This window comes from Artemia franciscana, chromosome 2 (assembly GCF_032884065.1).
Source record: "Artemia franciscana chromosome 2, ASM3288406v1, whole genome shotgun sequence".
Taxonomy (NCBI): domain Eukaryota; kingdom Metazoa; phylum Arthropoda; class Branchiopoda; order Anostraca; family Artemiidae; genus Artemia; species Artemia franciscana.
The window spans coordinates 5,127,734-5,152,126 of NC_088864.1; the positions used below are offsets into that span (position 1 = coordinate 5,127,734).

At 35.3% G+C, this 24,393-nt stretch overlaps 1 protein-coding gene across 1 annotated transcript in view; it reads left to right on the top strand.

The window, feature by feature from the left end:
- Positions 1 to 1,191: 1,191 nt before the first annotated feature.
- LOC136036336 (mitogen-activated protein kinase kinase kinase 15-like) overlaps positions 1,192 to 24,393 on the top strand; it is a 145,869-nt gene continuing 122,667 nt past the window's right edge. Inside the window, exons 1-4 of the mRNA XM_065718489.1 lie at positions 1,192 to 1,431; positions 14,888 to 15,082; positions 17,093 to 17,247; positions 21,316 to 21,484. Coding sequence (XP_065574561.1) covers positions 1,246 to 1,431; positions 14,888 to 15,082; positions 17,093 to 17,247; positions 21,316 to 21,484 — 705 coding nt within the window. The 5' untranslated portion in view covers positions 1,192 to 1,245. The remainder of the gene's footprint in view (positions 1,432 to 14,887; positions 15,083 to 17,092; positions 17,248 to 21,315; positions 21,485 to 24,393) is intronic.

Below are 24,393 nucleotides of genomic sequence, written 5' to 3' on the forward strand. Positions count from 1 at the left end.
GACGAACCAGCACACATATATTGGACACATGTATTGGGCCCCCACTTTAGTACCTTGCTCTTCACACTAAAGCTTAAATTTTGTCCCAATTCTTTACGAATGAACCCTGAATCACAAAGGCCGTAGAAGAAATAGTTGAAATTACTAAAAACACTTTAGCGTAAAGGACAGGTATTTAGGAGGAGATGAACCTCTCATATGCGTAATAATTTCTGTTCGTTTTGTTTTAATGCTGCTCCTTACTTTCGGTTGAAAAAAATGCTTTTTCGTATTTATATTTTCATTGTTTTTTGTTTTAAATAATATTAGAAATTCCTGCTCCCCTTCATGGAAATTCTCTTCTCCCATTACAAATTCCTCCATGGAAAGATCCTCCCATTTAACCCCTTCCCCTCTACCCCCTCCCTACTCAATAAAAAATTCACTGAAAACGTCAGTTCACTTCCCAATAACCATTACTATCTGTAAACGCTGGTCAAAGTTTGTAACTTGTAGCCTTTCCGCCGGGGACTGTGAGGGAATAAGTCGTCCCCAAAGACATGGTTATTAGGTTTTTCGACTATACTGAACAAAATGGCTATCTCAGAATTTTGACCCGTTGACTTTGGGAAAAAATGAGCATGGGAGGGGGTCTAGGTGCCCCCCAATAGTTTTAGTCGCTTAAAAAAACTTGCTCAGTCAGTCCTATGCCTATTATCTTCAACTTATTATATATTCATACCTACAAATATTATGCTACTATGGGAAGGCAACCAATAGTAGATACATTAACTAGCTAGAGGTTGTTTAGCCTGAAAAGCCCGTTTTCCACACTAATTCCACGAGAAAAAAGGTCAAATTGCATCCAAAACAACTCAATTTGTATTGATGTATGGTCATATATGCTGCCGAAGCAAAGAAGAGGTCCAATTCATTAAAATTTAGAATAGAGAGGGGTTTTTTCAAATTTTTTAATTAAGATACGAAAATGGTACCTCTTAAAATTTGGAGGGGGAACTTTTAACAAGATTACTTAAAAGCATATTTTTCAAAATACACACGCAATGACCGCCTCATCATTCCGAAGTTCCGTTCTTGATAGCGAAATAAAGGCATCTTGCCTTGAAAAGACACTTTCCTATCAAAAATTTCGACTGAAGAATTTTGATGTTACGAATTTTTCGGTCTAGCGATAAGTCTGTCTTTAGAGAAAGCGAACTATTCAAAACTGGGAATTTCTGGAAATGGATAGTTTTATTTAATACAATGACTGACAGCTTTGGAAACAATAGTGAAAGTTCTAATCATGGTGGTCAGTCAAAACTAAAAATGGAAGTTGTTTGCGTTATTGATCTTCACCTAGCTGATGATTGCCTTCATAGTAGAAAAAAAGCATATGAAGCAATTAATCAGGCTTGTATCAGTGCCAATGCCAATTGTACTTATGTACAGGTAAATTCAATTTTGTTATTTGTTTGATGAAATACCACGGAACGTGTTTCTCTGGGTCAAATTATATTTGGATTACCACCTTCATTATACTAGGCCTACTTGAACCATTGGCACTTGAGTGGCTATTGAGTAGCCTATTAGGGCTTATTGAGAAGAAAGTATGGTAAAATTCTAGTTAATTGACTTCTTGCTATCTCGGAAAGTGTTTAGGTTAGGAAAATGAAACTTTCAGGGATGGGTCTACAGGCAAAAGTATGTCCCAGGAAGGTATTTTAAGGTACTTACCTCCACTCCTTCTCCCTCTAGAGGGCCCTGACCTTTGAAGACCTTTAAAAATATATGTGTTATAAAAGTGAAACCTTGGAAAATAGATCTTCTGCTTAATTGAAGTACAACAAAACTGTTTTCAGCTTCATAACTTTGCTCAATTCCATTTTATAAGGTTTTAAAGATATGCAAATACATTTCCTAAATTTTGAAAAAAAAACATTGACATGGCTCAAAATTCTACTCAAATAACAGGAATTGCATTTTCAGAACTATAGGCAGAGAAAAAGCAACTAGTAACTGAAAATTAAGGTAAAATCTTGTTTTGTCAAAATTTCAATAGGTATAGACCTGTCATGTAGGCAAATTTCAGGGCCCTCTAGAGGGAGAAGGAGTGGAGGTGGGTACTTCAAAATACCTTCCCGTACATACTTTAGCCTGCAGATTCATCCCTGAAAGTTTTATTTTCCTAACCTAAACCCTTTCCGAGATAGCAAGAAGTCAATTAACTAGAATTTTACCAGAAATATTTTAAGAAAACAGTTCTTACTTCATAAATATGCAGAAAAATTGTTGCTAAAACATATTGACTTCAGCTGCACTTTACTTTACTCCCCCCTAATTTGCAAATAGGCCTATGTAGCCCAAATTGTATTTTTCCAATACATTTTGCTAATGCATCTCTCTTGTTTCAACCTTTGTGCCCATAAATCAAATCAATTATATCAAAACAGGAACCAGAAAATTTTTTCACTTGGGGGAGAGGGGAGGGAAGTATAGCAGCACTGCATTCAAAATTTATACAGTGCTGTATTCAGTAGCTACAAATATTCTGCATTTTATGAAATAAGAATTGTGTCTTTCACATCATTTCTTCTCAATAGCCCCTAATCTAGACTACCATATGCTATAGGCCTAGGCCTACTTTTGGCAAATATTGGCCAAACTATTTCATTAAAATCTATATTGGTATCTATTTAGTTTAGCAGCTCTTCTGAAGCAAATACATTAATCAAACAGTTTGTGGTAACAAACTGTAGTAAGGATCAACCCGGCTCAATAGTAACCAAAACTCAAAAAAATTGAATTTTGATATCAATAGCTACATCAAAAGAATTGCATTTTAATGCTGATTTTAAATATATAAGTTTCATCAAGTTTAGTCTTACCCATCAAAAGTCACAAGCCTGAGAAAATTTGCCTTATTTAAGAAAATAGGGGGAAACACCCCCTAAAAGTTGTAGGATCTTAACGAAAATGACACCATCAGATTCAGTGTATCAGCGAACCCTTCTGTAGAAGCTTCAAGCTCCTATCTACAAAAATGTGGAATTTTGTATTTTTTGCCAGAAGACAAATCATGGGTGCATGTTTATTTGTTTGTTTTTTCTTTTCCCCAGGGGTCATTGTATCTACCAAGTGGTCCTAGAATGTCGCAAGAGGGCTCATTCTAACGGAAATGAAAAGTTCTAGTGCCCTTTTTAAGTGACCAAGAAAATTGGGGGGCATCTAGGCCCCCTCCCATGCTCATTTTTCTCCCAAAGTCAATGGATCAAAATTTTGAGATAGCCATTTTGTTCAACATAGTCAAAAACCATAATAACTATGTCTTTGGGGATGACTTATTCCCTCACAATCCCTGGGGGAGGGGCTGCAAGCTACAAACTTTGACCAGTGTTTACATATAGTAATGGTTATTGGTAAGTGTACAGACGTTTTCAGGGGGATTTTATTTTGTTTGGGGGTGGGGCTGAGGGGAGGGGGCTATGTTGGAGGATCTTTCCTTGGATGAATCTGTCATGGGGGAAGAAAAATTCAAAGAAAAAGGGTGCATGATTTTCTAGCATCAAACAGTTTGTGGTAACAAACTGTAGTAAGGAGCAACCCAGCTCAATAGTAAACAAAACTCTAAATAACGGAATTTTGATGCTAAAATATACATCAAAAGAATCGGATTTTCATGTTGATTTTAAATATATAAGTTTCATCAAATTTGGTCTTTTTTATCAAATGTTACGAGCCTGAGTAAACTTGTCTTATTTTAGAAAATAGGGGAAAACACCCCCTAAAAGTCACAGAATCTCAACGAAAATCACACCATCGCATTCAGCGTATCAGAGAACACTATAGCACAATTTTCAAGCTCCTATCTACAAAAATGTGGAATTTTGTATTTTTTGCCAGAGGACAAATCACGGGTGTGTGTTTATTTGTTTTTTTTCCCCAGGGGTCATCGTATCGACCAAGTGGTCCTAGAATGTTGCAAGAGGGCTCATTCTAACGGAAATGAAAAGTTCTAGTGCCCTTTTTAAGTGACCAAAAAAATTGGAGGGCACCTAGGCCCCCTCCCACGCTCATTTTTTCTCCAAAGTCAACAGATCAAAATTTTGACATAGCCATTTTGTTCAACATAGTCAAAAACCATAATAACTATATCTTTGGGAATGACTTACTCCCCCACAGTCCCTGGGGGAGGGGCTGCAAGTTACAAACTTTGACCAGTGCTTACATATAATAATGGTTATTGGGAAATGTACAGTCGTTTTCAGGGGATTTTTTTTTGGTTTTGGGGGTGGGGTTGAGGGGAGGGGGCTATGTGGGAGGATCTTTCCTTGGAGAAATATGTCATGGGGGAACAGAAATTCAATGAAAAGGGTGCAGGATTTTCTAAAATTACTATAAAAAAAATGAAAAAATAAAAATGGAAAAATTCTTTCAATTGAAAGTAAGTAGTACCATTGAAACTTAAAACGAACAGAGATTATTACGCATATGAGGGGTTCTAAAAATACTTTAGCATAAAGAGCGAGGTATTTAGGAGGAGATAAATACCTTGCTCTTTATGCTAAAGTATTTTTAGTAATTTCAACTATTTATTCTATGGCCTTTCTGATTCAGGGGTCATTCTTAAAGAATCGGCACAAAACTTACAATTTAGTGTAAAGAGCGAGGTATTAACAAGGGTACAAACCCCCTCATATACATAATAAAAATTTAAGAATGTAAAAGTTTGTTATGTAAGTTAATTCTTAAGTTACGTATATTTTTTACTAATAAAAAATTCGTTAAAAATTAAAATTTATAGTTGCCTTTTTGTGTAACCAAAAAATTGCATGGCAACTAGGCCTCCTTCCCCATCCCATATTTCTCAAAATCGTCTGATCAGACCTAAGAGAAAGCCATTTAGCCAAAAAAGGAATTAAAATGTAAATTTCATTTTAATAATTTATGTGTGGAGAGCCAAAATCAAACATGCATAAATTCAAAAACATTCAGAAATTACATAAAAAAACTAGTTTTTCTAACTGAAAGTAAGGAGTGACATTAAAACTTAAAACAAACAGAAATTACTCCGTATATGAAATGGGTTGTCCCCTCTGCAATCCTTCGCTCTTTACACTAAAGTTTGACTCTTTACCACAATTCTGCTTTTTAAGACAATTAAAAGCTTTAGCATAAAGAGCGAGGGATTGCAGAGGGGACAACCCATTTCATATATGGAGTAATTTCTGTTTGTTTAAGTTTTATTGTCACTCCTTACTTTCAGTTAGAAAAACTAGTTTTTTTTTATGTAATACTGGAAGGAATAATTTTAGATAAGTTGGATTTTGTCTAGCCTAGGTTTATCTAAAAAGTAGTCAAGGAAGTTGAATAAAATTCTCAAGAATGCATCTAGAGCCTCAATGATGCCATTAGATATATTTTGAATAGTAAATCTAAACTTCTTTATACAATCTAGCTAGGAAGAATGTGAATATATCATTTAAGTGTCTTTTTTCATACTCATTCCAAATGTAATAATTACTTCACAGACAAATTCTTTTTGAGTCCTTAAAGGGTCTTAAAACAGCCCATAATAACCAAAAGTTCAAAAATATATTTCTGAAAAAATATTTAGTAGGAAATATTTGTCATTAGTTGCTTGTTTGGGGATGATAATTATGATTATTACTAGCCTAATCTTAATAGTAAAATATTATTTTGAAAAAAATTTCAAGATGGCATCATAGCAAAATAAAAATTACATTATTAGAATCAATCACATTTAATGATCAGGAAAATAGCATTTTTTCATAGTTATCACCAATCTGTTTTAGTTTTTGTTCAGCCTTCTTTTTTTGTTGGTATTTTTACTTTGGTAGCACTGAACATCACAGGGAGTTTTGTAAGGAGTTATTTAAAAGCTAATTTTTATATGTAATTAGTTTTAACTAATTTGTAACTTTGCATCATAGTCTAAAAGCTATAATAAGTTACCTTTTTGGATCTATTAAAGGCACAAAATGGGATCTGTCCCAGGATCAATGATTATGTTTAGAAAGAGCACAAAAATAAACTTGAAGGGATGTATCAATGAAAATATATCAAAAAGTATAAATTTGTGTTTAAGACTACCCTAATTTCTTTACCTTCCCAAAGGAACTAATCTTTGATGACCTTTTACAATCTTTGTGTTGTAAAATCAAAACCTTGATCAGTAGCTGTATGTTCTTTTTATGGTCAAAGGTATATTTCTGACAATTCTCTCCCCCCCCCACAGATAATCCCAAGTAGCCTATATCCTTAAGTTATATAGGCTATCAAACTATACAAAACAATGAAATTCATGTTCAATAATTTTGAGTAAATTTATATTAGTCACATTATAATGGTTTCTTCCTTAATTATTTACGTTTTCAACTTTTTTAAAATACTGAAATGTTTTTACCCAATATCAAATACAATACTCAGACAAAACTAGGTAACTTTGAGTGTATACAGCATAACCAGCTCTGCAAGGGATCAAAGACTAGAAACAACAATAAAGACATATATTAGCATGGCTATATATGGATCAATCAGAATGGGGTGGTGTTTTCTAAGCGTGATTACTATTATGTTGAAACGAAGCATAGAATAAGGAATCTAATGGTGCTATTTTTATTTCATCACCTTAAATCACACTTGCCAGCAATAAGGGTAAATCCTGTGAATGCTGGTCACTGATGATGATAATTCGACTCATTAGGTCCATTTCATATTATGAGCTAAGGTTTCTTGCACCAGTCTTTGTCAACTGCAGACTTGAAGACTTCAACAATGGGCAACATTATAGCATTCTGACCAAGCTAGTTCTGTAGACTGACTACAGGGTTAGAATAGAATTTGTTTTGCAGCCTAGTGTTAGTATGGTTTTGATAAAGCTTCAAGGGAAGACCTATAGTACTTGGTGAACTGACTATCAGGAACAGGCTGGGGATCACACTCCTGTCACATACTATCTTGTATGTCATCATTTCTCTCATATTTATGTATGGTCAGGGGATCTAGTCAAGATATAGGATATACAGAGAGTCAGTATATGCAGGACCATCAGAAGGGAGGGGGTTCCTTATTACACATGTAACTTAATCATAGAAAATAGTTTTCAATTACAATCTAAAAACACCCTCTTCTGTTTCAGCATGTCTTGTTCTGAAGTGCTCTCAGTCTTTATATTTAGCAAATCTATTTCTTAAATTTAAGGAAAACTCTTTATATGGCTGAAAATCCTGCTGACATAACAGGAAATGCAGTTCAAAACTAGAGCCACTGAAAAAGAGACTAAAAACCAAAAATTAAAATAAAAGATTTTTTAATATTTAGATAGGTATAGACCTTTTGTCTATACAATCTTCTATGTCCTAGAAATAGGGGAAGCACAAAGACAGTAGCTTGATAGCACCTTCTGAGGCATGTTTTAGGCACTGGATTCATTCCTGAAAGTTTTATTTATCTAGCTCACCTGCTTTCAAGGATAACTAGAAATAATTCTTAGTGAAATTCCAATTCTAAATTAGTACTTTTAGAAAAGTGAAGGCTGCTTCTTTAACAATGTACCCTTTCTCCCTACTGGTACTAGATGTAAGGGTTTTACTGACAAGCTGGAAAACAGGCTTAGTTTTCTATAGTGTATTTATATTATCTATAAGTAGCAGAAGCTGCTAGACCATTACTTCCCATAGTGTAGGAATTGATTTGACTTTAAAAGTAAAAAGCTTGATGGCAGAGTTTTTCTGAGTTGTGGTTTTAATGCTAAACTCAAAATATTACACCCATGAATTAGTAAAACTTTTAATTTTTCTTTTTTCTTCATTTTTAAGTCATGAACTCTAAAAAATAAATATTATTTCTGAAAACAATCCAAAATGATTTGTGTGACCTTTTATTAATGCCACTTTATCAATTAAAACTGATTAAAGTATGACAGTGGTAGCACAGTTGATTTTTCAGTTGTTATTGCTATATTACCTGCTTATTCAGTTGTTGTTGTTTGCAAGTTCCTGTTAAATGTTCAACAGCCAGCTTTTCTTTTTGCAATTGGTACTTTTTTGCCAATAACACATAATTTCTCAGAAATAAATGTCTGCATGCCTAGGATATATATTTCTCCATTGTTTTCCTTACTTGATTTGCCACATTTCTTTGTTAACAGGTATTTTTATTCTTAACCTATCAATAGCACCATTTCATTGCAAAAAAGAATTGAGGCCAGCTAGATAGATACATATTCTTTTTTTTTAACAAATTAAAAATTTGGATAAAAAATGTAAGGAAATGATAAAATCTGATTAGTAGAAACTTGCTGCATATTATAAAGTATAAAATTCATTTTTGATGGATTTTTCTTGTAGTTTTTTTTTTTTTTGTAATTAGCCTGGGCCTGAATCTGGCACCATTAGGGAAGAGGTGGTGTAGAGAACATTGCTGTGGTAGCAACCATCTGTGATGGGTTGTAGAAGCTCAGTATATTGGACAATCATGTGCCATTCAACTCACTTTTTGTGATTCTACCTCTCCTGCATTTTGGAGTAAATGTAGACTATGAAATTTGCATCTTCACATAACCAAATTTCAATAGATCTAGTCACTGATCAGGTTGTCACGGGGGTCACACATCCATGTGTCACCATCAATGTTTGGTATCACCAAAATATGCAAATTGCAGGAATGATAATGTATCTTGCAGTTTCAAGTGTTGTTTGCTCGGAGATGCTAAAGTCAAAAAGATACCAAACTTGACTGTTTATGTCTCTTATCTAAGTCTCAGTGTATTTTTCATAATAATTCTCTTAAGCTTCAGTGTATATGCTGTCTGTCTTGATTTATTTCGAAGATTTTTTGCTGGTGTAGGTGTTGTCAAATTTAATTCATCATGATTGCAAGTGCTATGCAGTTTTACAACTGATTCCAGAGGCTTTGTTCCATTGATGAGTGTCTTCTTGAGCTTCAAAATAACTCACTAGACATTTTTATTATTCTAAGTAATTTTGGTTGGTCAAGATTCAAGAAATACTTTAAATCTTCTTTCTTGGCAATTCTTCAATATGTCAATGAATTAAAGGGGCTTATTAGACATAATGGCGATTTCATGGTCCTATAACTTAATGTTCTGGGTTTTTGGTCATCAATTGAACAGTTGACACTAATAGTTGGTGATTGACTGCCTGCTGCTATTTGACTATATGAAATCTTTCTGAATAATGATTATGAAATTCTGCTGGATACAAAAAGATATAGGATGGACTGTCTCAATTGGTAGAGGAAAGCAAAAGGTGGTCTTGCGTTGTATATGTGTAATGGCCTTCCAGATACTGCCAGGGGTGGTCTGTCAAGGAATCATGATGGGATCTCTGAATCCCTATTATTTACATTAGATCTCAAGGTAAGGACCTTATGATTGGTAATATGTACTGATCTTCAAGTGGATCCTTGTCATTGTCTCTTTAGATCTTTGATAGGCTTTTGGAGACAATATAAACTCATCTGCAATAGCTTATAATAATTTAAAGACTTATGCTTAACTCGTTTGATCTTGCATTTCCTATAATAGTGCATTTTCTAGCAGCTCAGCTCACAGGCGGAATCTTCCAAGAGATTGCATGTCAACACATATTTCTATGACTATAGTTTTCTTGACAAACAATATTTTCTCCCATTTTAATTTGATGCAGAGTTTTGGGATAGTTAATTACCTTTTGGACTATTTTGCCTGTTTTGGTCTTGGCTGCATTTAAATATGGTCAAAATTAACAAACCCCTCTTAGATCCTGTTTGATTGATACTCTGTGGGACATATTTGAAACAGGTAAGGATTTTTGCTCACAGTTGGACTGCTCGTATGAACCTGTCTAAACTTATATTGTTGATGTGTGTGCCATACTCATTTTTGGTTCCAGTTCTAAAAGATGTATGCCCTTGAATCAGTGGATGGTCCCCGGCCTCTTCAGAAATTGGGTGTGAAAAAGAAAAGTTTGGTTGAAAATCCTATACGTCAACAAAGTGCAGCTACTGCACTCAAGTGCAGCATCAAGCACAGCTACTGCACTCAAGTGCAGGATCAAGCACAGCTACTGCTTGCCTTCAACATTTTAAAAAGCATAGGAATTTTATGAATATTTGGTTCAGAAGGGTAAATTCTTTATTGTTTTCAGGAATTTCTGAATTGCAGAAAAAATCATTTGGAAAACTTGTCTAAAGATTAATTTTCTCCTTGAACCTTCACTTTCATCACACTGTTGAGCCTTTTTTTTCATCGCACTGTTTAATGGTTGATGGCCTGGTTGTTCAGGGTGAACTTAATTTTCAAGAAGCATTTACCTCTTATTTTGCTAAAGTTGAGAAAACAAATGTCTCTTCAGGAAGGCTACCTCTTCCTAAACCTGTTTTTATATCATATTTTTCTCCAGCTTGAAGTTGATGGTCCTGGATCCATTTTTTAAGGTTGAGATAAGTAGGATTATTAATGGATTAAATGATTCATCATTGTCTGGTCCTGATTGTATACCCATCAAGGTAGGAAGGTTCATTCGCCCTTCAATTCATTTGTCCTGTGACAAAACTTGTAAATCTGTTTTTTTTTTTTTTTGTAAATGGGACTTTTCCTTGTTCACTTGAGGGAGCTCAACTGACAGTTTTATATAAACGCAAATCTGAGAGTGATCTGGCTAATTATCAGCTATTATCATATTTTTTACTGCATTTATTGAATAATCTTAATTGTGTGTGCTTGTCTGTCTACTTTCCTTTTTGAAGTAAAGGAATTTTGTCCATGATTTTCAGTTAGACTTCAAAGCAAAGTATTCAACTAAGCATGCTTACGCTACTCTTTTGATTTTTGTGTATTTCACCCTTAAGTCCTGTTACTAAATATTTAGATGTCTTAAAAGCTTTTGACTCCTTAACCAGGCATAAAAAGCTCCTAAGCTGCCAGTAGAAGAATTCGATAGAATTTCAAAAGTTGCCAACAGTTTAGCAGCACAACTTGTGTTTTGACAGCTTTTCTTCAAGAAAAAAGTATTTTTATATGTAAAAACGGTATTTTCAAACAAAATCTGCCAACAAAATCTGAAAACTGGCAAGTAGCATTGCTACTTTGCTACCCCACTTTTTGCATGGTGGCCCTTAACCCACAAAATCCTACTCTTTAAATTATCTAGTTACAGTATAAGAGAGAATGTTAGTTCTTGTATTGATTCCTATTTGTCTGGATGGGTTATTTCCATATCTTCTTTCTACTCACTGTCTCACCTTAAGTTTGGGTTCCAACAGAGCTAAAATCTATGGCTAGTTCCATTGTTAATTTAAGCTATTTATTTTATTTTTATAGTTACAAGCCCAAAACAAACGGTTTATTGTCATCTATATCACCTTAAATGTTTTTATGCCTGCAAATGTAAATCTCTATCAGCTGGTAATAAAGCGCCAGGTGCCTTGGTTGACAGCAGTACCCTTGTTACTGCTGTCAAAATGGAGCCTTAGATCTATATCAAATTGACTCTTGTTTGAGAGCGTAATTTTTTTACGCTGTCTGAGAGCGTTTGACGCTAATTCCCTTGCCCTGAACACTGCTAAGTCAAGCTTCTTAATTCTCTGTTTGTCAGGCTCTCTCCCAACTTTTCGAAATTCATCTTTCAAGGGGTTCTCTCAGTTGACCTGGCATTTGTTCCTAGGTATCCTTCTTGCTAAGGCTCTTCCTTGGAAATAATATTAGTCAAATGAAAATAGAAATATTGAGGAATCTCTGAATTCTTAAAAAGCTGAAATACATTTTTCTATGTCAATTCCAAGAATTTTGTTTCATTGTTTGTTTCAGATCCGGGTCCTTGACTGCCCTACTTTATGAATGCAAAAATTTTCTTCCCTTCTGATGTGTCTCTCTAGTGTATATGACAAAGCACTAAAAACTGTTGTTTGATTTGAACTTACCTCCTTTTGTTTCATGTTCATCTTTAATTTTTCTTCAGTTAGGAAGAGATCGTTAGAGCTAGACCATCTCTTTATGACCATTCTACATGCTATCTTCATATTTGATACAACATTTGAATTTAATTCAGTCCTTCAGTTAGATCAGGCTCCAACCCCTGACTGCTTCCCAGTTTGCCTGGAATGCTTTGCCTGAATTGACTGGAAAGTGTCGCTTGTTTGGTGCCTTTAAGAGAATGATAAAAGTATTTTAATTGCTGGATAAGTTTTCTGTCTTTTCGTATTTTTCTTTAATGCCAATTTATCTTATTTTTCCTATATTGACAGGTATATTAATGGTGTAAGAAAACTGTCAATGATCTCTTTATTCTTTTATTTTTATCAAAAATAGTTTGTTTAGTTGATGAAGATGGTGATTTAACTCCTACTGTGTCAGTTTTCAAGGCAAGGGTAGAAGCTACTTGTCTAATCTCATTCCTGTCAAAAATATTTGGTTCAAAGCGATTATTAACCACTAACCTTTTTATATTGCAGCTTTATACATTATTTTCTTTTTTTCACATTTCTAAATGCTCAAGACAAATTGAACATTAAGAAAAAAAGAGATTGGCTCCATAACAGCATTGCATTGATGCCAATAATCCTAATCAGTTTCCTATTTTGTGTAGATCTACAATTATTGTCAACATTGTTCACCAACATAAAACCAGCAATGGTTTTAGGCCTCATAGACTGGGGGACAGGGCAAGGTGAACATAAATAATGTCTTAGTCCATGAAGTACCTTAATAGGAGCATGAAAATATGAAATAAAAGACATTTAATGTCATACTAGAAAAACTGGGGAGGGGGCAGCTTCCCCCTCCCTCTTCGGGCCTAGAAATGCCACTGATGAAAACCTCAACAATAGTTTAACTACTTTATTTCACTTCAAATTCTTCATTAAATGCTTTACTTGTAAATCTTAAACTTAGTAATATAATAACTTTCTTTAATACCTTAGAGAAGTTCAGAAATTCCTAAAACTTCTGTAGTTAAAAAGCAGCTACTATGAGTCCTTAACTCTACTGAAGAATAAATGCTGTACAGGGTAGTTGTTTCTTTGATGTAGAGTTTCTTTTAATGTATTTATTTGAAGAAATGGATATATTGCTTGTCTAACTTGTACTTTTTCTACAAATTGAAAATATCTAGAAAGGGGAGGGGTGTTTAATTTCTTTGGAAATATGTTAAGGAATGAACATAGATAAAAGAACTAGAATTGTGTTTGCTTTTTTTTTTACTATTAACTCTTTTATCTCAAGATTCAAACTGAAAACAAACAGCATGCACAATTGCTGCTTGATTTTTATCAACACTATATGCCTTAAAATTCCTGTTGAATAAGAGAGAGGATTGTTGATGAGCCAAAGCACGCAAGAGCAGACTGTTGGAGTTGCAAGAATCAAATAAAATATGAAACATGGCTGACAATTATGTAGGTCAAATGTAGGTTATGTAGTTTTGAATTATATAGGCTATGAAGGTAAAAATTGCAGTGACGTTTTGAATAATCAGCTAAAGACACGAAATATGTATCTTGTCTATTGCTGAGCAATATCATCGATAGTGTAGGTAACGTCATTCATGACACGAATTTGAATAGAGCAAGAAATGCCACGTGCTCCTTGATATTGGTCGATAAGAGGAGTGATGTAACTTCAAAAGAACAGCTTATTCTTGTCATTCGTTTCTATGACGATCATCGAATAGAAGTAAGGTTTTTTTCCTTTGATACTGCAAACGACTTTACTGTCGTAGGTCTGGTAAAGTAGATTATTTGTTCTACCATTTGTTCTGCTGCATCCAAAAAAGCAAAAGCTCCTTCAATTTTGCAACACATGGTGGGTTGAAAGGCATGGTAGTGTTATATATTTCCTTGGGCTTGTCCCTGCTGTTGTTTGAGTACTGGAGAGCTTTGTTAAACCCTGTCCAACTCAAGTCTAGTAGCAAAACCCAACTCCTTAGTAGTAGCCAAGCTCAGTTTCATTTTCTCTCTGATTCTTGTTAAAAACGTAAGTTTGATTTTGCTTTCAACTTCCATTTATCTACAGAAGAAAAATTTAGATTCATGAATAAAATTGCCAAGCATCTGGAAGATGCAGCTAGAGAGCATAATTGTAAGATATTGTACTGGCATGTTACTAAATTGAGTGAGAATAGTCAATCCGGACTTGTCCCAGTTAAAGATAGGAACAGGACCACAATTAATGATGAGGGAAGAGGTAAAGAGAGATGGGCAGAACATTTTGAGAATGAGCTAAACCGAAATGCAGTCGCAGGACAAGATATAGAGGAGATTGAAACAGTTTGTGATACCTTGGATGTGAAGGAAAATTGGTTTTGTGATGAAGAATTAGTGACAGTACTAAAAGGATTAAAAAATCATAGGTTTGAGGTGCTGATAGTGTGGTAAATGGGTTTCTTAAATATGGTGGCTCTGAGGTTAAAAATGAATTACTGAAGATTATGATTATCATTTGTGAAAAAGGGGAAGTACCTAACGATTTTAGGAAACTTAATTAAACCACTGTATAAGAAAGGTGATAAGAGTGAGTGTTGTAATTATCGAGGCATTATTCTTGTCTCTGTAGGTAGCAAATTACTTAGTAATATGATGAAGCTTTTAGACTGAAGATGCTGTAGACAAAGTTTAACTGAAGAACAGTGTGGTTTTAGAAAAGGTGAGGATATGTTAGCCAAATTTTCACTCTTTTCTCCAGTGGCTAGCTGGATAACCGTCTAGCCATTCTTTTTCGGAATTTAAAAATTATTTTTTACGTAAATTTTCTAGAAATTTTCAAAATGTGTTTTTCTTTTATAATAAGCCGCTTTGGACTTAGTGTAATAAATACCGAAGATTTTATAAGGGTTAATCGCAGTGTTTGCTGAGTGACATTTCTATTTAGTTCGTCTCTTTTTTTCAGTTTGAGAAACTTGATTATGGCGAAGTATCCGTTTTAGAAGCCTTTTATAATGCAGATGTAGCAATCGTAGATTTGTCTGTTCAAGTCCAACAAAGGGCCCTTTCCTACCATCTTGGTATACGTGAAAGCTTTAAGATGCATCAAAACATTCTTGTTTGCCACAATCGAAACCGAGAAGTCACCTATTCGCTAAAGGTTAGTAATATTTAGGCTGGAATTTTTGTTGTAATACATATATTAGTAAAATTAAAGGATAACAAGAAAACTGGAATTTAACTTTTGACATTCATTTTAATGCCAAAGATCCTTATGAGCTTATTTCTTTTTCTGGTGACAAAACACTCAACCTTCACTTTTGAATGTTATAGTTGCCACTCTCCTATCAGGTAATAGGGGAATAAGAGGCAAAAGGGGAAATCCCCTACGAATGATCTAAAGGAGCCCACTGCTCCTGAAGAAAAATCAGAAAATAATTTAGTGACAAAATTCTTGTATATCGGGCATAAAGTAAGATTCATACTAAGAGGTGCATAAAAATATTTAAAATAAAGAAAGTGCCTTTTGTAAAATCATGAATTTGTGCATTAGCTTCTGTTGTGTCTTTGTTACTCCTTCTTTTGTATATGCAAGAAAATTTTGATCGAACTGACAGTATCTCTGTGAAAAATAATGACAAACATTCGCCTTCTTATCATACCGTTCTAAATTGAGTAAAAAATCTTGAACTATTATAAAAAAAACATGAAAAACATGAATACAAATCATGACAAAAACATGACCTTGAACAAAGGGTTGTCTGCTTTTTGCCACCTGGTATGAATATTGGAGTGTCACATGTGCTGCACAGTTCCGACATGCATGGCGCATTTTGACACGTGTGACATAGTCTCTGGCACAAGGCTTGGCACTGTTTTTCCGCGTCTAGCACCACTTTCGCCTCATTTGCCACGCGCCATTCGGTTTACATAATTTCTGAAAATCATGACCCCAAGTTCATTGATTCCAATGAAATAGAGTGACTTCAACTGTACCGAGAAGTAAACCAACCTCATTAGTAATGTTTACAAAATCCTGTTTTGTGGTTGTTTCTATATAGGAAGCTCGCACGAAAATAAATTTAGTTTTGGAAACAAATCCTATCTCAGTAAAGTCATGAGATTACACCAATACTCCAATAAATTTAGCTCTGCCTTGGCCTACCATATTTATGACAGACCGGAGCACTGAGTCCTGTGGAATAACAAGTTTATACCTGATCCTGTTAAAGGGCTCATGCAAGTTTTCAGGCAAGCAATTGAAATTCAGAAACACACTCACCAAAAATTTGCCCTTGGCAGAGATACTGGGGAAGCCTATCTTAGCGCAAATTATAATGTTCTCATTGGTTCCAATTTTTTATACTTATCTCGTGATTTTAACTCTGTGTATCAAAATTTAGCAATCTAATGAAAACTTTTATAATTGAAACCCTGGAAAGAAATCAGCTCATAAATAGCCATTATAAGAAATAAATTCTTAAAAAAAACTTTTATTCTCCATTGTATATCGATGTCTATATACAGCCGCAATTTTACTATTGAATTGAGAAGGTGACTCCTCACCTTGATTTTTATTTTGGAGGTTTATCTTTTTGTTTCGTTTCTTGACCCTTAACCTCCATTTTATTATGTTGCTCTAACGACGGCTGAGTGAAGTTCTCGGCCAATATATTTGCATATTTTCACTGACTGTGAATTTTCTCGTTTCTTCACGGTTCTACACTTTCTTTGATTAGCATCCTTAGCAAGTATGGTCACAGAAGTTACATAGTGGGGTAGCCCACCTTCTGGAAAAAGCTTGATTTACCTCCCCTTTCGGTATATCGCCTCTAAAGCTGTTGCAAGTGCGTATTTATGACAGTTATATATTCTACTTTTTCTTCAGTTAGCATGCTCAGCAAGTATGGTCACAGAAGTTATCTAGTGGTGTAGCCTACCCTCTGGTAAAAACTTGATGCGCCCTCCCTATGGTATATCTCCCCTAAAACTGTTACCGGTGCGTACCTATGACAGTTATATTTTTATTTGATGAGGGATAGGAAATTCATATTTTTTTCCTTGTTTTTTGTTTTTATTCTTCTTTTTACGATGCTCTGACCTTTGGCTTTTGCAATAAACTATGTATCATCTGCTAAATTGAATGCTTCATTAAATCTTTTATTTACAGAAAACTTGTGGTAACTCTATGTTTGTTCCTTATCAACCTGATGAAAATGACTTTGTTGTTTTTCTCGATATTGAACATGGACTACAATCTGATGTGAAATCGAGTCTGCTTATCAAAATTGAAAGAATGCTTAAAGACTTTGACATACAATCCAAGTAAGTTGAAGATTCCTATTGTTTGAAAAAATCTCAGCATAAGATTGTTTAACTAACAAAGATACAACATCGATTATCTTCTCGTAAAAACGATCGGTTTATATTCATGGCACTTTTATTTTTAAAATAGTAGGTAAATTTATGCTGACCATTCCATAGAATTTGATAAGGGGGTACTTTGTCGGTTATTCGAAACATATTCAAGAATTACGCTTAGGTTGAATCTGAGAAAATCGGTTTCATAGCTACAAAAATAGGTGACAGACCATACATTGGAAATGTAAAATTCGGGCTATGTTTTGCGCATGGTGGGGGAGGGGTAGGTATGGTTATGTTAGGTTTCTATAGTTTATTATTTTATCATCATATTTTGTTTTATTAAATTAGGATTAACCTAACTTCACTTCTTGAGTGTGTTTCCAATAAATGACAAGCACCGATGAGGGATATTGCCATCTATTCATTGAAAATCTACTTTCTTGTGCGGCTGTTTAGCTTGGTGAAGACTAGGTTTCAAACTAATGAAACCAATGATACGATTATATTTTGTGTTGTCATTTTTGTTTTCACGGGGGATATATACCTTAATATCTTAGGGACTTGTGGCCAGTATTCGATTTGGTTGATACAAGACGAGATAATATTTATTTTCAAAAGGATATCGCAAGCTCTAATACAGCTGAATTCGCTTCATATGTCTAAAAATAAAAAGCAAAACAAAGAAACAAATAATACAGCAGGACAAAAGTAGAAGAAACACCAATCAAGGATAAAAATGGTCAATAAGATTTAACACAAAAAGAAAATAAAAATCCCAGCACAAGAACTAAAATGAGCTTAATGCGATTAATGGCGAAAACAGAAACAGAAAGGGTGGGGAGATAAAACAAAATTACAGGTTAGAAGAAATACATTGCCGAATATGTATTCTAAGCCAAATACTGTAAAAAAAAAACCGCTTAAAATCAGGTCAAATTAACTGTCAAAATGAAATATTTACCATTAAAGAAAGGATTTTGCCAAAGATAAGGTCAAAAATGAAATAGAGCATGAATAAATATCACGAATGGGCAAAATAAAAGCGGCCAAGGATAAAAAACAAAACAAAAAAACTTACGAATGATTATCGTGAGCATACACCAACAACTAATATAAGGGTCGGAGAACTTAATAAGGGTCGGTTGGCTAGAGATCTGCAATCTATTGAGTGCTTTTTGGTCTTTTTAATTTGAATTTAAGTTATACTGAGTTTCACATTGCTTCATACGAATGGACTTGCGAAAACAACTCTTAAACACCTTTACTATGAGTTAAAAACATACATCAAATTTATTTTATGGACACAATAACAAAAGGTGTTGTAACTACGGCGTAACCTTAGCCGCGAAATAGTTTGGAAACTCGAGTTTTCAGTCGGGGCACCAGCTCATAAACGTGGAGGACGGGGAGGGGGGGGATTTAAAGAAATTTTTTAATTTGTTTTAATGAAGACACCGAATTTTTTTTTGTTTTAAATCAAGGGGGGGGGGTGCTTCTTTTTGTTTTTCGGATTTTTAAGTGAAAATACAGAAAACTTATTTTTTTTTAAATTTCTGGGAGTAAGATAGTTGCACCCGCCCCTTTTGTTAGTGTTCCTAATTTTCAGTCATGTTTTGCGAGATTTCCCATTTTCTGTTTTGGCATATTTTTCAATTTACAAAGAAACATAACTAAAATCGAAAAATTCAAATATATTAACGTTATTCTCTAGTTTTTAGCCTTTTGTCGTTACAGAGTATCAAAATGATATTTAGAAAAATTTCTTATTGGTCTTACATCCACAGAAATTGATGTCCTCAGAAGGAATATTGGAAAGTTTGGGATTGGAAAGTGCTACAAATAAACTTCACCATTAGCCATGTATGGAAAAGGGCAACCACCAGTTATCAAATAATATTTTTGAAGTTCAGCTGCCACATTGAATAATATATATATCCACAGAAGTATGACGCTTAGGGGAGGAGGAGGTGTTTATTGGCCATATTGGTTCAGCTGCCACATTGAATAATATATATATATATCCACAGAAGTATGACGCGTAGGGGAGGAGGAGGTGTTTATTGGCCATATTGGTTTAGCTGCCACATTGAATAATATATATATCCACAGAAGTATGACGCGTAGGGGAGGAGGAGGTGTTTATTGGCCATATTGGTTCAGCTGCCACATTGAATAATATATATATCCACAGAAGTATGACGCTTAGGGGAGGAGGAGGTGTTTATGTATGATCGATGGGGGGGGGGTCTGGTAATAGCACCGACAAATTTAGTCTCATTTTCAATTTTTCAGTATGGATATACTAGGTAAGGTGACAAGATAAGGTAATCCTACTGGCATACCGAAAACTGGGAATGAGGGATGTCCCCGTCCCCCTACACCGGTAACTCAGTCCGAAGGGCTTTGAAAAATAATTTAAAAAACGGAATCAATAAGTGTTCTAGCATTCCATTAGCAGTTCATAGCAATTGAATTGAAGATACTGTGATCTTCAACAATACAAATCGCAATCAAAAACGCCAAGAATTTCCCCCATTCAATCCCTCTTAAAATTTATCGATGACCTTGTCCTAATATGGTCACATCCTAATCAGTTTTTGTGATGTGCAGTGTTTGTAATTTTTATAGTAATACAGTGCTAATGTATACTCCTGTTTGGATCTCCACTGGGATTGCAAAACAGTCTGAAGTGGAACCCAAATTCTTAAACAGCAGTAGAATCAGTGGTTGCACTTTTTTTCCGTATCTTTTGCGCCGTCCTGGCCGAGTGGGTTGGAGTGCTGGATTCGGGGATCCCTTGTCTGAGAGGACGCGGGTTCGAATCCCGGTGTACCCAATTCTTCAGTTTGGGACGGGGGTCAGTGGCCTGACTCTGTAAGCTTAGCCAGAGTCGACCCAGCTCTAAATGGGTACCTGGAGAAATCTGGGGAAGGTAAACAGGAAGGGTGTGCGAAAGCACAGGATGGCTGGCCCCCAACCCCCCATTGCACTTCCTGGCTGAAGGGCCAAGAAACGGAGATCAGTACCGCCGGTAGGGACTGTAAAGTCTAATGCCGTATCCTTTACCTTACCTTTTTTTTTGCTTCTAGACTGTACAGTCAAGTCAAAGAGAGCTGAAACTGGATTGTTCCTATGAATTATTCATCCGATCATACCAATTAAAAAATTAAGTAGTGGAGGGGGTGTAAAACCTCTGAATGCAGCAGAGTTAAAGCTGGAAAATTTTTTAGTGACTCGAGTATCTCGAAAGAAAATTGTATTAACCAATGTGATGTCCTATCGTAAAAGGATAAAGCCTGGAGCACAAAAAGAAATTGTATTAACCAATGCGATGTGTAATGGTAATAGGATAAAGCTTGGAGCATCCATTGCTTAAGTAGACAGGTGAAATCAAAGTTTTATTAGTGGTTTATTAAATAGGAGCAGTCCTAGCCGAGTGGTTAGCGCTCTGGACTTGAAATCTTAAGGTCAAGGGCTCGAGTCCTGGTGTCGTTGGTTATTTGATTTGTAACGGGGGTCAATCGCGTAACCTTGTAAACTCAGCTAGAGTCGACCCAGCTCTAAATGGGTACCTGGAGAAATCTGTAGGAAAAACACGGGAAGTGTCGGATAATTTGTCCCCAACTACGTATTGCATCCCCGGCCGAAGGCATCGAATCAGGAGATCGGTACTTGCGCAACGCAGACAATCGGTCAGCATGCGGAAAAGATTTTTATTTATTAAATAGGGCTTAATTGGTCATTATAGAAGGAAAACGTTGATTCTGCCTATAAAGCTACCCTTATTAAGCGCTTTTAGTCTCAGACTGATGTTACAACCGTGCAAATTCAAGGCATATTCTCTGCAAAAATCAACTTTTACTTTAGATAACGAGTTTTGTTGTCTTATGTCTGTTAGATAATAAAGTTGACTATCTATAAGATATATATATAAAAGATTGTAAACTTTTATGCTTAATAGAAAAGCTGTGCTGTGGTAGTCAAAGGGTTGTGTTTTTACTTACCTTTTTTTAACCTTTCATTTTCAAGGGCCCATATGAAGGAAAAGTTTTTAGCCGATTTAAGGAAAGCTCGTGAAACAAGCTCTGGGGAAGAATTGGCGAAAACTCTTCACAACATGAGGAAGCGACTGGATGATCCAAATATTCTGTCTGCAGATGTGGTATTCAAAATGCTGTATTCTCTACGAGAAGTTCAGGTATGATCAAGGACTGAATAATGTATTGTTTTAATCTGATAATCAATGTCGATTGGGTTGTGCTTACTCAATTATGTTTATGCAAAAAAAGAAAGATTTTCTTACTTTTTAGTGTTTTCTCGAACTTTTGCTTCAGGTTCATGCACGGTTTACCGGTGATACTGAAAGCCTTAACAAAGCTGTTGAAAAGTTTGTATGCTTTAAAAGCTATTAATTTCATTATAGGCTAATTAACAAATATAAATTTGGTAAAAATTAAATTATATTATTACCTAATTAAATTAAATTATAATAACCTAAATTAAATTAAATTAAATATAAATAACATACCTAAATTATAGATACCTGTAAGTAAATACGTAATTGTATATTAGGTATAACATAAGTAAATTAAATTATAATTATATAAAAAATTAATTATATTGTTTTGAGACAACCCTGTTTCTTTTGGTTTGAAAATTCTAACTGGACAATTTTTATAGATACAAGATTAACTGTGTGTCTCTTCTAGTTAATGTTCTGTTTTCGGTTTCGCTATTTGTTTACGGATTGATTTGAAAAAATTAGTACTGTGTTTTTTACGTGTTATAACGAAAGACGGAATTACTTAGTGCAAAAAAAAAAGAAAAAAAAAAAGAAAAAAAAAAAAACAGGTATTCTCGCGCCTGAGCAATGAACTACCCTCTCTCAACTGCTTAAGAAGTCGACTAAATGACCTAAAAATGACCATTTTGACTCCCATTGTTGTTGAATCAGAAAAAAAAACGATACGATTTCTGTGTATTTCTTTTGTTTCAGTAATTTCCTCATACAATAGAAATTTCTAATCTCCTGGATTTTCAATTAACTGTTTCTTCTCCATTGTCTTCTCTCTATTTTCTGCATCTTAAACCTCTGTTTTTCATTGTTGGTAACTTGCCTTTTTGTGGCACTTGGTATCTACTAAGTGACATATAGCGATAGCAAATTCTGTCGGTTGGTTGGTCTGTCTGTCCTGGTTTTGCTAGTTTAGGCACTTCCAGGTAAGCTAGGACGATGGAATCTGGCAGGCGTATCAGGAACCAGACAAGGTTAAATCAGAAATTGTCGTTTCCCGATTCGATCATCTGGGGGCGGGGGAGTGGGGGACGGTTAAATCGGAAATATTAGAAAAAATGAGGTATGTTTAACTTACGAACGGGTGATCAGATCTTAAAGGAATTTGATTTTTGGGAGGATATCGTGTCTCAGAGCTTTCCCGACCGGATCCGGTAACATTGGGGGAGTTGAGGGGGGGGAACCTAAAATCTTGGAAAACGCTTAGAGTGGAGGGATCGGGATGAAAATTGGTGGGAAAAATAAGCAAAACCCCTAGATAAGTGCTTGACATAACCGAAATGGATCCGCTCTCTCGGGGGGAGCTGGGGGGGGGCTAATTCTGAAAAATGGGAAAAAATGAGGTATTTTTAACTTAAGAAGGAGTGATCGGATCTTACTGAAATTTTATATTTAGAAGGACCTCGTAACTCAGATCTCTCATTTTAAATCCCGACCGGATCCAGTGTCATTGGGGGGGGGGGCACCGGAAATCTTGGAAAACGCTTAAAGCGGAGAAATCAGGATGGAACTTAATGGGAAGAATGAGCACAAGTCCAAGATACGTGACTGACATAACCGGACCGTATCCGCTCTCTTTGATGGAGTTGGGGAGGGGAGAGTAATTCGGAAAAATTATAAAAAATGAGGTATTTGTAACTTATGAACGGATGATCTGATCTTAATGAAATTCGATATTTAGAAGGATCTTCTGCTTTAGAACTCTCATTTTAAATCCCAACCAGATCTGGTGAAATTGGAGGGAGTTGGAGGGGGAAACCGGAATTCTTGGAAAACGTGAAAATCGGGGTACCTTCGAATGGGTGATCGGATCTTAATGAAACTTGATCTATAGTAGAATCTTATGTCTCAGATACTCCATTTTCAATTCGAATTGGATCCGGGACATAGAGGTCTGGAGGGGAGAAACATAAATCTTGGAAACCAGAAATCTTGGAAAACGCTTAAAGTGGAGAGATCGGGATGGAATTTGATGGGAAGAATAAGCACAAATTATAGATACGTGATTGACATAATTGGAACGGATCCCATTCTCTTTGTGGGAGCTGGGGGTTGTTAATTTTGAAAAATTAGAAAAATATAGGCATTTTTAAGTTAAGAATGGGTGACCGGATCATATTGAAATTTGATATTTAGAAGGAACTCATGTCTCAGAGCTCTTATTTCAAATCTCGACCAGATCTGCTGACATTGGGGGAGTCGGAGGGGGAAACCAGAAATATTGGGAAACACTTAGAGTGGAGAGATCGGTATGAAATTTGGTGGGTAGACTAAGAAAATGTCTTAGATACGTGATAGACGTAACCGGACCGGATCCGCACTCTTTGGGGGAGTTAGGGGATAGGGTTCAGTGCTTTGGCGAGTTTGGTGCTTCTGGACTTGCTTGAACGATGAAAATTGGAAGGCGTGTCAGGGAGCTGCACAAATTGACTTGATAAAGTCGTTTTCCTCGATTCGACCATGTGGGGGGCTGAAGGGAGAAGAAGAATTGGAAAAATTGAGGTATTTTTAACTTTCGAGTGGGTGATTGGATCTTAATGAATGTTGGTATTTAGAAAGACCTCGTGACTCAGAGCTCTTATTTTAAATCTCGCCCGGCATTAAGCCTCTGATTTTCCTTTTAAATCAATCTAATAATTCATAGAATTTTGCTAGAGCTCATACCATATGAGCTCTTGGCTCTTCTGACCTCGTCAAAAGTGCCAAATGAGCTCTTAGCTCTTGTTTTAATAGCAGATTTTGACCTTAATTTCAACTTTACACCATTTTTGTTTGTTTTCTATCAAAATTGTCTTTTAGACACCTTGTACTAC